Source organism: Emydura macquarii, unplaced genomic scaffold (assembly GCF_026122565.2).
Source record: "Emydura macquarii macquarii isolate MOO-44397 ecotype Brisbane River unplaced genomic scaffold, CSIRO-AGI_Emac_v2 contig_312, whole genome shotgun sequence".
Taxonomy (NCBI): domain Eukaryota; kingdom Metazoa; phylum Chordata; order Testudines; family Chelidae; genus Emydura; species Emydura macquarii.
In genome coordinates, this window is record NW_027130449.1 from 6,074,912 (window position 1) to 6,088,670 (window position 13,759).

The window sequence follows — 13,759 nt, forward strand, 5'->3', positions numbered from 1 at the left end:
GTAGCATTGGCTGGAACCTTTCTTTTGCAGTTTGTTTAAATGTGTCTATTGAGGCAGGCCCAGACCAGAGCCCTGCATCCAGGTAGCCTCCAGTGTTGGCTCTTAAACTCTGTGGCTCCAGCCCAGCTCTATAATTCATTAAAAAAGAGAGGGATGCAGTAGCTTTGTCTTCTTGGGTGAAATCCTAGAGACTTTGCTTAGTCCTTATGCAGTCAAAACTCCCACTGAAGGGAGTTTGATTAAGCAAGAACTGAATAAAACCATCAGGGTTTGCCCATAGCGAAGCCATGTTTTTTTAAGGACTAATAAAAATCTGTGCACGTCAGTGGCTCCGTTCATCTCATGGTCTCCAAAGCAGAGAGGAACAATATTCTAGTGGCCATGGCACTCGAATGGATTTGGAAGACCTGGGTTCAAATCCCAGCTCTGCCACAAACCCCCTGGGTGAGCCACAGCCTCTCTGTGCCTCCATTCTCCATCTGTAAAATGGAGGTAGTAGCAATGGCCAGTCTCACAGGGGTGTTGTGGGGTGTCAATACATTAAAGACTATGAGGTCCTCAGTACTATGGTAAGGGGAGACCAGATTAGGACCTAACAAAGATAAAATACTGTGAAAGTATGCTTGCTGGATCTCTGTGAAGTAAATGGTTGCACAGAGGGGGGTTGTGATTTTCCAGCATCACACTGTGAGTCAATAGGAGAACCAAGAACAGAACTCAGAAGTCCTATTTCCCAGACTTACACCACTTTAGTTATCTTCCAGGTTACTTCTTATTATTGTTTATTACTTAGACTGGGGTAGCACACCCAATATGCTAACACTGAGGAAGGACGAGGTTCCTGGAGGATGTGCAGGACTGCAAAAACGCATAGACTCATAGACTTTAAGGTCAAAAGGGACCAATATGATCATCTAGTCTGACCTCCTGCACAACGCAGGCCACAGAACCTCACCCACCCACTCCTGTAATAGACTCAAATAGTTATTGAAGTCCTCAAATCATGGTTTAAAGACTTCAAGGTACAGCGAATCCACCAGCAAGTGACCCATGCCCCATGCTACAGAGGAAGGCGAAAAAGCCATAGGGCCTCTGCCAATCTGCCCTGGGGGAAAATTCCTTCCTGACCTCATTAACAGATCACACATGGGGGCCACATTCATCCTAGCTGTCACTTCATCGACGACATACAGCCCATAAAATCTATTGCGTTCACTGAGATTTCTATTTACCACCTCTGCTATAGCTGCTGCTCCCTCGCTCACTAACCTGGAAGTTAATTTGCATCACCACTGCTGGAAAAAGCTATGAAGTAGACTAGAGAGAATATAAGCAGGGGATCGTAGGCTGAGCAGGTTTATGTTTGGACATTATCCCATGCCACAGACATCTAACAAAGCTCTTTCTCTGGGTTATAAAGGCGGTTTAATACTGTACTACAGCTGTAGTCAGCTTGGGTGCTTGAATGTTTTCCTGTCACATAAGTTCACGAGTTATGGTAAAAGAGCTTGAAGCCCCAGTGAAAGAGAAGCACTCTGATTTTGCAGTCGGGGATCTGGGAAGAAGAATTTAGTGACAGTAACTGCTGTTTAGATGATATGATGGTGATGTGGATGAGGGAAAGAAAGGGAGGATGCTCACCCTGGGTAAAATTTAGGAGGTTCAAAGGTTCTCTTTGGATGAGCGTCCAGATCTTTTTTTGAGAGTGTCAGCCTGGAAAACTTGGGAGAAAAGAAATATTTTATCTTTCCTGCTTCCAGAAACAGTGAGAGACTAGCTTGCCTTTCTGTTCTTCACCCTTTGTTCTCCTGGCTGCATGGAGCTGGAGATCTCTGGGGAAAATGAAAAATAAGGTTGCGCTGGGGGAGGAAATAGACTGAACTTTCCAAGAAGTTGGAATTGACATTTGGACAAAAGTTTAAGGTTGTAGCTAAGCTGGCCCTTGGTGAATGGCAGCATCAGGATGAATGGAGGGGCCCAAAGAGCCACCTGGGAATGACAGAGGGCAGATTGAGAAGAGCTCAAGCTATGTAACACTAAAATAATTGAGGATCTTTTTCAAAAGCCTCTTGAATTGATCTGAAGCTCAGGTAGAATTTTAGATGGAACAAAAAGCCTTGAGCACAGCAGGCAAAGTGCTTATGTTCTCCTCCTGGGAGACCCACACTACGGGTCTCTGAAACTGCTGCTCACGGCAAAACTAAAAAAAGAAAAGGAAGGAAAGAAACGAAAAGAGGCAGTGGGGAGCATAACCTCTAGAGGTGATGTGCTGATGCATAACTTTTCTCCTTCCCCCTCAGGTGCTCCGTGGATAACAGAGTCACTCGAGTGGCCTGGCTGAATCGGAGCAGCATTCTCTATGCTGGCAACGACAAGTGGTGCTTGGACCCCCGGGTGGTGCTCCTGTCCAACACCCAAACCCAGTACAGCATCCAGATCCAGGACGTTGACGTGTATGACGAGGGCCCCTACACCTGCTCTGTGCAGACAGACAATCACCCAAAAACATCACGGGTACATCTCATCGTGCAAGGTAAGGCCCAGGGGAGATAAGCCTTCTTGCGTTGCTAGGATCTCATTGCCCTGCTTCCTTGGTTTCTCTTCTCCCATCTCTCCTGGTTCCTCTTCCGACTACCCCTTGTAACTCCTTTTTCCAATTGCCCCAAGACCTTTATTCCCAGTTCCCTTGTTCTCATGGCTCCATCATAGTCTCCCTCTTCCCAAACAACTGCATCTTAATTCCAATTCGTCTACATGCCTTTGCTCTTTGCCAGCCGTGTTCCGGCTGTCCCACACAGCCTGCCCATCTGGCATGAAGCTGAGTTCACGAGTCATAGTGAGGGTTGTTTAGCCTGAAGTGGAGCAGGATCTCGAGGGCCAGGCTGTCCACGCAAAACTAGGCAAAGTCCAGGTGTCTTATTTTTTCTGCGACGATGGGGCAGGGCTTGCCCGACTCCCTCTGACTACCTCAACCTCAGACACTGGAGATTGTGACCCAGACACTGTTCAAACTATTATTTTCTCAGACTGGAGGGAATTTACAAAGCAAATTATGTGTGAGGTAGAGGAGAGAGAAAGAGAGAGGGGGAGAGCAAGCACATCCATCTTGGGAGAAAGATGTGTGTGCTGGAAGCAGATCTGTGTGCTCTGCAGGAGTATAGGAATGGTGGGTGTCTACTTACATGTTCAAACTGGATACGTGTGTGTGTAGGGAGGAGAGAGTATGTTTGTATTGGAGAGTTGAGTTTTCTAAGTGTGAGTTCGCTGGTGTGTGCATGTATGCTAGTCAGGCTGCGTGTGCTCACCTGTGTGTCCATACACACATTCTCTCCCAGTGCAAAGTTCCACAGAGTAATGTCACAGTGAACAGTAAACACAACACATGGGAGTCACAGGCCAGCAATCTTCCTCCATGTTTTGCCATCTTCACATAGCCTTGAGAAGCACCGTACAGCGTCCCGTCCAGTCCGTGACATCATCAAACCACACCTGCCTCAAACCACATGGCATGCAAACAAGTTGTCTTTGGCTGTTCATCTTGAAGATATCAGACATCACTCTAGTTATACTGTAAATTTGGGCGTTTACCTCCTCGTTGGTCATATGCGAGGTATACCTGATGTGCAGCAATCACCTGTAGCATTTCCATATGAAGGCAGAAGTGCAAGGGGAAGTGGGAAGTGCAAGGGGAAGTGGTGGTGGCCGTGGAGTTCCTGCCTCCCAGCTCCAGCTTAATTTGAGGTCCCCGGGAAGCCGCCACCCCAAGCTGTCCTGCCTCCCCCGGCTGCAGCACAGGCCTCACCTCTTCCCCTCCAGGGCCTCACGGGGTGTGAGCCGGGGGAAGGAACAGGTCTGAGCCCTGTAAGGAACTCGGGGAGGGTGGGGAGGGGAAGTCAGGAGTCTGGGGGAGGGGTGGACAGTGAGGAGCCCCACGGCAGAGCTTAAGGCCTGGGCAGCAGAGTGAGGGCAGGGCCTTGCGGGGAAGAGGGGAGTGGGGACAGGACCTTGAGGGAAAATGCCTCACAGGGGGTTCGGGGCCACGGTCTGGGCGCTGGTGGGCCCCCCACTTCTTGGGAGCTTCTGGCATTCAGTCGCCTCCCCAGAGGAAAGGCTCGCACACCGCCTATGTTCTTCAGCATCACAATGGAAGTGGGAGAGTGAGAAAACGCTGCCGGGTTTAACCCCCATCCGCAACTCAATCCAACTACGTTGCTCACATCCCACAAACACCAAAGCCGTTGTGCGTCCACAGCTATTTTCTACAAGCTTTATTGCATTTTCACCAACTCCAACAAGCTGCAGGATTGCCCAAAGAAGTGTGCGTTGCGTGTTGTCAAATGCCTGTACAAAATCCGCAAAGACATGTACCACCTCCCCAACATTCTGCAGCACTTCCTCACAAAGCGCATGCAGATGGAATATTTGCTCCACTGTACCTCTCTTGGGTCTAAACCCAGCTTGTTCTTCAGCAGAAAGTTCTGTACCTGGCCTACAATTCTCTTCAAAATAATGCGCAGAAATATTTTGTTAGGGTGTTTCAATAATGAGATGAAGTCATTTCCACACAGAGCAGAGACCCTCGTTGTGTTAATAAGAACCATCAGGGACTGTTTCCTAATCTTGGGACATCTTCCAAACTCCCAAATCACACTGACAAATGTATGGTGTGCCAAGATGAGTTCCTCTCAGCCACTTCTAATTAGTTCTGCTCCTGTGTTATCTGCTCCAGGCTTTATGTCTTTTTCAGTGATCTCACGGCACCCTCAACCTCCTTGACGTAAGAGGAGGTTCACCAGGATAAGTCAAGCTTCTTGTGTAGATCACCTCTGCCTCTTTGACTTCCAACTTTGAATTTGTTTTGTTCATGTTACACAGATCTTAGCAATACCTACCCCAAGTGTTGGGTGAAACTGTATTTTCCCTGCCTGGTAAAACTTTTAAAAGAATCTTGCTGGTTCGGTAGGTCTTCCTTGTGGCATTTGCTACAAAGGAGTTCTATATATTGATGCACTCTTGTTCAGGTTACTCTCTTTTTGCCGCTTTAATCAGTGAACCTATGTCTCGTGTTAGACAGGAATATTGCTGTCTTGCAGTTTCATCAGTCTTCCTTTGTGCTCTTCCTTCGTTGATCACACAACTCAATAATCTTCTCCGTGAGCCAAGGTCTCTTCTTTAGGGTCCATTTCCCCCGGAGTACATCCAGGGTTTCTGTAATGCAGAAGGAGATATTGTACTCTATCTGATCTATGCTACCTGTGCAGCTGTCAGCAGCTTGAAGCTTTTGTTCAATCACCTTCTTAAATTCCACTTGTGTTTGTTGGACTTTCAGTTTGTCAACATTATAATGGACATGGAGGTACTTGCTGGGCATTTCTTGCTTTGCAGTTTGATCCTTATTTTGGCTATTACTAAGTTATGATCAGATCCAATATTGGCCTTCTTGAGGAATTGATTCCCCATCCCACCAAAATGACATCTCTTTGAGGCCATGAAGAAGTCCTCAAATCCAGTCATGTCCAAGTCCATCTCCTTGATGCTTTGTGCTTGAACAAAGTATTCACTAATACTGAGTCATTTCTAATCACAAATTGCATGAGTCACAGTCTTCTGCTTGTTGTCTTGCATAGCCAAATTTCCCAACACAGCTGCACCGTTCTAGGTCACTCCCAGGACCAATGCAATCATTCCAGTTACCCCGTAACCTTAAGATGTCTCTGCAGTGAACTGCTGCTAGCTCTTTCTCGATGTTGCAGTTGAATTTCTCAACCACTTCATCCCCACAGTCGCTAGTGGGAGCGTAACAATGGAAAACAGTTATGTTATAGGGATGGGCGGACAAGCTGAGGATCTTCAACCGGTTTGTACACCATCATGTAGGGGGCTGATCTGCTTTCTGCTCAGCAGCACAAGCCAATGTGTGGCCACCATTCAGGCCGTATATATTCACATGCGTGTGCATGCACACTCCTCAGAATGTGTGTGCTCACCAGTGTTGACATATGTTCAAGTGTGTCTGTGCTGAAGGAACCTGGGTCAGGGGATGTTGGACAGGATGGAGTGTGTGTGGTGTGAAGCGTGTGAAATGTTGCATTCTTAGCTCTGGCAGTCTGGGGGGAGGATTAATGGAAAACTTCTAATCGCTTCCTAGCAGCCTTTCTCTAGGAATTGGACAGGAGCCCTTTTAGCATGACACACCAGCCTGAGTATTGGAATCTCATCTCGGGCTAATTTTTTCCAATGTTGATGGGTGTATTGATTTGGAAACAAGCTAGGTTAAAAAGGCATCAGTCTTGTACACAGCGTTGGGTTGAGCTAATCTGCTGTCGATATGCTGGGGTTGAGCGTTATCGACAGCCTAATGAATAGAAGGCCAAAAAGATTCCAGGGCTTTTCCCTCCCCCTCCCTTTCTTTTAAAGCAAACAAGCAAACTAAATGGAGCCGGACTTTCCCCATCTCCTCTAACTGTGAAATGGAAAGGGGATGCATTGCCACCCCAAATACTTGCTTTTTATCTTGCAATCTGTTATTACCTGCCTGAGTTTTTTAAAATGAAGCTGATCACCTAAAAGTTCTGGAGTTGCTATCACACCCCGAGGTGACACAACACAATTATGTTGGATCTGTCCTGATTCTGCTGCCAGGTTTCCTGAGCTAACTTTCCCCATATTCTTAAGCACCCAGCCCCTCTCTCCCTCACTGGATACCAAAGTCAAATCCTGTCTTATTTCTCTGTAGTTTCACTCCAAAGCAATGGAGGATTCTCAAGTGTTTCACAAATGATTGGCCCAATCTTGCAAGATGCTGAGTGCCCTCAGCTCACATTGTGGTTGGTTGGAGTTGAGGATATTCAGTACCTTGCAGAATCAGGCCTTCTGTTTCCGACAGGAATTGCTTAGCTCATTGTTAAAAGGCAGCCACTGCTGGGGTGGTGTGCAGCGACACTTTAACAGCATGCAGCAATGCTACATAATTCTTTAGGAAAGGAAGTGAAGAAAAATGTTGTATTCAATTAAAAGTGCAGGGGAGGCAGACTGTAATGACCCAGAGTAGAATTTGGCCAGGATGCCAAATGGACTGACATGTATGACCTTTGGAAAATGTGTCCTATAAGAATATGAACCAGGATAACCGGCCTATAAAAAACCAGTCTCTGAAAGAGCAACTCTTCCCTCCTTGCAAACGGTGGAGCTCTGTGGTCCAACCAGGGCCAGACCTACTGTCAGTGCCAGAGTTCATCTGTAGGACCCACTGCCATGGCCCCTAGTGTCCTGCCCAGACAGCTCACTTCCCAGGCAACTTTCTTGTAAAACTAAAACAGGGAAGGGAAACTCATCTCGCCTCTCAGGAAAGAATCCCAAACCTGCCCATCAGGGGAAGAGCAAACAGCTGCTTTTCCAACTGCGGAATGAGAGCAGCTCCTCTTGTGCTGTGAAGTTTATTTGACGGTGGGCTGTCAAATACTGAAGTGGGCTGGGCTGTTCAGTCCTGCTTTTCTAGTCCTCTCCCTTCATGGGATTTTGGCATTTCTACTTCTGGTTGAGGTCAGAGGCTGGAAGCACGGCACAGCTGTGAAAATGGAAGAGAGCTGCCTTAGAAACAGTTATCGGAGCTGCCTCAATCTCTTGGGAGGGTTTGGTTTGAGTCTGAGGAGAAAAAAATTCAGTTGGTGATAACATCTGAGCCACTTTGTCCATCCCTGACACCCCACAGCTTTGACCCACCTGACTCCCCATTGAAGAGCCAACCTGGAAATTTCCCTTCTCCCAGGAGTGGTTGAACTCTACCCCTTCCACATCTCGTTCTCAAACCTTCGTAAGACTGGAGCAGACTCTGTACGTGACATATTTGTGGACCAGTGGAGCCCCAGCTCAGATGGCTAATAATATTCCATGGCTGGGGTTTAACCACAGGAAAATGACTCAAATTTTAGATACGCTCCGTTAAGGTAATAGCCTGAAACAGATGATAAGACGCGGTGGCCACAACCAAAGCTCTAAGGCATAGGGAGGGGCCTTTGGGCAAAATTCTGGAAGCGAGAGCACCATTAAAGTCTGTTCTGGGTCAGTCTGTGTTCTCCAAAGGGACCATTCTTCTAGGGCAGTGAGATCTTCCCCTTTTGTCTAGGATGTCTGCTTCCTCCATCTCCTCCGAGCTCTTGTGATTTATGCATGTGCTCCAGACTTGCACAATGAAGATGTCAAAACACACTATGGACTTCTTCTCTAGGACTCATATGTCCTCTTCCCCCCACGGGCAAGTTGCCTTTGTGGGGTATTCAAGTATAGGCTTTCCTGCATGCTGGGATATTGCTGGTGCATTGCAGTGGGAAAGGGGAGTATGAGGAGGTGGGTTTGACATATCAGCTTGTGTGAGAAGTGGCATCATGGAGAGAAACAACTAGAGGGTTCAGTTGAAGGGAAATGGGATGGGGAGAATGGGAGAGAAGGAAGCTTTCCTTGGGGGGAGTGTTCTCCCATGGTAGGGGACTGGATTATGCGGAAGATAATCAGGAGCACAAGAATGGCTGTAGCACAACTTGGGAATGATACCTATGTAGTGCTGGGTTGTGACAGTCTTGCAGACTGAAATCTTTTTATAGAAATGCAAAGGATTGTTGTGTTCAGCATGAATAGCAGCTGTGCAAGCCTTTCCGTTCCCACCGCCAAGGAGCCTCAACCCAGCTGGGAGGGAATGACCCTGTTAATGAAATTCCCTGTCCTGTCTGCTGGAAATGCCAGCAAGAGTGCTGACTAACACCCTGTATGGCATTGGGCTCAGAGATGTGGATGCTTGCCCACTGAGAGCCGGACTGCGAGCCACGGAACTCAGATCAACCCTGCCACTGAACAGGGAAACTCACGTTTTCAAAAGTGGCCACTGGTTATGGGTGCTTCTGTTTGGTGATGCTCAACTGCGGACACCGCGGCCCTGATTTTTAGGGATGCTGGGCCCCTGCTGCTCCACTGACTTCCACAGGAGCGGTGGGTGCTCCAAAGCAACTCTGAGAATCAAGCCCAAGTGAGGCTCCAGTTGGGCACCCAAAAATTAAGACCCTCAAATTCAATAAGCCACTTTAAAACACGTGATGCTAGTCATTAGTGGCCTGGGCTGGTTGCAAACTAACAAGCTATTCTGGCAATTGACTGATCTTTGACTACTGGTGGTAGATGTGCCAATGGCCTGTGATGGGACGGGTTTCTGAGTTATAACAGAGAATTCTTTCTGGGCTGTCTGGCTGGTGAGTCTTGCCCACACACTCAGGATTTAACTCATCGCCATATTTGGGGTTGGGAAGGAATTTTCCCCCAGAGCAGATTGGCGAAGGCTCTGGGGGTTTTCGCCTTCCTCTGCAGCATGGGGCACGGCTCACTTGCTGGTGGATTCTCTGTACCTTAAAGTCTTTAAACCATGATTTGAGGACTTCAGTAACTCAGCCATAGGTCAGGGGTCTATTACAGGAGTGAGTGGGTGATGTTCTGTGGCCTGCGTTGTGCAGGAGTGAGACTAGATGATCATATTGGTCCCTTCTGACCTTAGAGTCTATGAGTCGCAAAGATCCTGGGCCTGTTTGTCAGAGGTTCTCAGCACCCACAGCTGTCTCGGAGTGAGGATCTCAGGAGCTCTGTGCCTCGGCCCCTGTTTCATGACTCCTTTCACTTTTCCTTTTTGAGCTTCACTGAAACGAAACCACAGGATCAATGTTGCCTTTTCATTGCTGGTACTGAAATGCACCATTCGCAGAGGCTGCCTTTCTTTTACCTGACCTAGTGTGTTTGGGTTTCAGTGATGTCTCCTACAGATCATACCTACTGGGCTCAGTTTCTTCCCCGGGAAAGTTGTGCCATGCATAGATGGGCTGTGTTAAATAGAATCAAGTGGCATTGGAACAAGAGACTTCATCTCTTCATCTGGCAATGTTTTGGGTAGTTGGGATCAGAGGATTGGGAGCAGAGAGGGATTCTGGGTGAGGAACAACCAAAGTATATGCCACAAAAAAGTAATTGCCCCCTGGAATCCTGGAACAGCCTAATTTGCAAAATGCAAGGCCACAGCTCCTGATCTATGAGACACCACATGCAGGAAACATGCATGGCTTTCTGAAAGAGGGGACTTCACACAGAACCCAGTAGGCTGTGGGGGACAACCGCTTTCCTTCCTTCCATCTTCACGTTCCCCCTCGAGTCTCATTAATGAGCAAATGCTTCTGAGCCCCGCCTGCTCCTTTCAGCCACCATGGTGGTTGCTGCGCTCTTCTGGGGTGCGGTACCTTGGTCTGGGAATCCCAAACAAACCTGCCTCTGGGGCCTACTGTGCCACAGCTGCAGGCCCACCCTCACCCTGCTCCCTGTAGGACACTCCAGCGATTTAAGTCGTGCAAGCACAGCCCTTCCAGGGGTTAGCAGGCGTAAGAGTGGGGAGGGAGAAGGAAGGCATCTGGAAAGCTCTGTTTATATTTGTAACATGCCCTCTCCACTGCTTGTTTGCAAAAGGCTCCCGCAGTCTTATAAGATGCATGAAAGAAAGTTGGCCTTATCTCGGTGCTGGAAATGGACTGGGGGTGGGAAGCAACGCATTGGCTGGGGTTGAATTTCACTTAGACACAAAATTTGCATGATAGAAAACAGTGGAATTTTAGTGCTTCAGCAAACCGTTCCCATCTCTTGATCAGTTTCTGCGGCCCTATCTGGTTCTTTCTCTTGTCACTAGAGCAACTAATCATTCCCTCCCCCTTTGTTTGGTGTAAATGAGTTTTCCCACTCCTTCCTGGGTCCTGTTAATCTGCAAATCCCTGCCATTGTTTGATAGTTAATTACCTGTTTGCCAGAGTTGCGTGGCTGTGTAGCTCAGGCAGAAGGGGGAAGCGCTGATATCTTGCCCCGCCGAATGAGAGCAAGGGCGCTTCGCTCAGCATATGGCACTGACGCGGTCACGAAGGGTGGAGGCACGCAGCCCCGTGAGCGTCTCCGCAAGGTGTGCATGGTGTAGATAATGGGACCGTTGGGCCCACGGCACATTCGCTCTGCCTTTTATTTCCTTTGTGTGTCTGTTTTGATTCAAGCACTGAACTCTGCCCAATTAATTTTCCTTTGGCGACATGAGCCCCTTTTGTTCACATGTGAATCAGAATAACTTTTAAGGCCTGGTTCCCTCCTCAGTTGGACTGGGGTAAATCAGGCGGTAGCCCCATTGCAACCCATGTAGCAATGCCTGTGAAAACAGTGAAAGTGGGAAAAGAGTCAGACCCTCAATTTTTGGCCATTCGGGCGCCAGGCTTCTGGGTTGCTTGCAGGGGAAATGAAAAAGAACTGAACACATAATCTGTGCCTGGTTTTATGCCTGAGCCAGAGCAGAACCTGAAATCCCAGCACCTCGCTGACCACCGCCATTTACCATAGAATCAACCCCGGCCAGCATATGCCCCTGGTAAGGAAAGGTGCCCTGCAGACTCCATTGCTGGACTCTGGTGGATGGCTAAGGCAGAGGGGCAAAGAATTCCAAAGCTACAGGGCGTTAAGTGACCCATGTCTCCCACTCCAGATTGAAATGGGAGTCATTCAGCAGGCCCGGCTTCCCAGATCTCATGTGGGACAGGGGAGCTGGTCTTATGAAACCAGTGGCTTTAGCTACTCAAAGACCTGTTGGACAAGAGGCAGCTGGCACGGATCTAGTAGCACTGGCTTAGCCAACTGAAGGCCATGAAGCATTTGTGCCGGGACATTCTGCGGTAGCTGCGGTCAGGGTGGATTTCAAGAGCATGGCCGTCACAGCATGGTGAGGCCTGGGCAACCGTGACTTTGTCCACAACGCACAGGAAAACTACCGCCTCATGGTATTTTCGCTCTGGAGCATAAACCACTCCCACTCAGGAACGCTGATAAAACCGATGGGGCGGGAGCAGACCCTGCACTAGACAGGGCAGCTACTGAACCAAACAAAAATATCCCGTTACCCCCAGCCTCATGCAAAGTAATTCCAGTGCCTTCTATAGTCTGAAAGGTAACTAGCTCTTTCACCTCCAACACTGCAGTCTTGGCCAGGTGCTGTGAAGCAACGAAATAGAGCCAATGTGAGCGGATGAGGCGCTAAGGCCTAACCGTCACCTCTCTTATACCTTGCTCTTCACTGTGGTAGCTAAATGCTTAGCTCGAGCTATTGTGAATGGACTTGTGAGGCGGCAGCTATTAACCCCCTTGTTCGCTTCTCCACGCGGTGTCACACCCTCAGCCAGCGAGCGGCAGCTTCCTTCAGAGTCATCTCGAGCCTTGTCTAACCTAGATCATTTCTGGCTTTGTGCCCATAGCTGACTGCACCCTCTGCTGTGCTGGTCTCTGCTAGTGCCGCTTCTGTTCAGGATGCCCTCTCTTGGCACGTCAGGACAAGGGAAGAATTTCCAGTCAAACAACAAATCGGTGCAGTAAGCTACCTGAGAATGTGATAGAAGCGCAGAGTGTTAAAAGCTCCAGCAGACACCTGCATTTGTTTCTGCAGTAGAAAAGGACTGGATGGCGGGGTATGGTGTTAAGATGGGCCAAGAAAAAGCCCATCCAGCCCAGAGGAGTGGTTGTAGCCAGGGTGCAAATTAGGGCCCTTAGTGTTGGCTGCACTTCATTGGTGGTAATAGTAGTTATTATTATTATAGTGCCTGGAGGCATAATCAAGATCAGTACTCCATTGTTCTACGGTCTGGGCAAACACATGGGAAGAGTCCCTGCCCCAAAGAGCTTACAAACTAAATAGACAGGCCAGACAAAGGATGTAAGGGGGAAGAGATGCACAGTGAGACGAAGTGACTTGCCCAAGGTTGCCCAGCAGACTAGTGGCAGAATTTGCAAATAGGACCCAGGTCTCCTGACTCCCAGGCCAGTGCTCTATAGACTGGACCACACAGGCATTACACTAGACTCAGCATTGGTGCAGAGACAAAGCCAGGTCACAATAGTCAAAATTTCCTCCAGTCGTAACTCCTCTAAAGCTGATGGAGCTACACCAGGGATCAATTTGATCCTGTGTGTTTGAATCTTTCATATCCAAGAGAGACTGACTCCTTGTCAGATCAAGAGGCAAAGGGTGAATTTAGATTGTGCAGTGAGCAAGGAATGCAGAGATGCTCCTCAAACTGATTGAGGCGAAAAGGCTTTGGAGCTAAGAATACAGAGCTGAGAAATTCATACCACCCCTTCCTTTAAGCAAACTTTCCATCTCCTTTAGTAACTCCTTATTGGTGCACTTAATTTCCTTGATCTGTCTGTCTATCTATCTATCTATCTATCTATCATGCTTGTCACAATGTGGGCATATATCTATGTCACTCTTTTTCTGTTGCTGTCTTCGTTTGCACAAGGTTACCGCCTTTGCCTCTCTTCTTAGGTCTGTCACAGCAGCACCTCTCTTCTGTGCTGTTGAAAAGCCAACTTGTGTCTCTTGAGTACTAAGTGCCAGCCATGGCACCATGACGAACCTGCAGTCTGATAAACAAGATCATCTAACGCAGGTTCTTTCCCCCACCTCCCCCCGCTCTCCTAATAAGCGATTTCTGCAACTGAGCTGTTTAGTATGCGACAAAACAAGGCCCCAGCACTGCACTCGGGATGCTTCGCAGAGGCTGTTGTTCCCCTGATTTAAGCAGCCTTTTCCTGGGCCGTGGGTAGGAGGAAGGTGAGCGTGAACCACAGCTTTTACTAATGTTGTGCCGGTTTACTTTGTACGTCACTCACTGAGGGAAGAGAGAGAGAAGCTGCCCAGTGCACTCACTGTGTT

At 48.3% G+C, this 13,759-nt stretch overlaps 1 protein-coding gene across 3 annotated transcripts in view; it reads left to right on the top strand.

The window, feature by feature from the left end:
- The window catches only part of NTM (neurotrimin), a 631,724-nt gene that overhangs the window by 514,378 nt on the left and 103,587 nt on the right, over positions 1–13,759 (top strand). For all 3 annotated transcript variants that reach the window (XM_067564047.1, XM_067564057.1, XM_067564063.1), the window contains one exon: positions 2,301–2,533. In XM_067564047.1, coding sequence (XP_067420148.1) covers positions 2,301–2,533 — 233 coding nt within the window. The remainder of the gene's footprint in view (positions 1–2,300; positions 2,534–13,759) is intronic.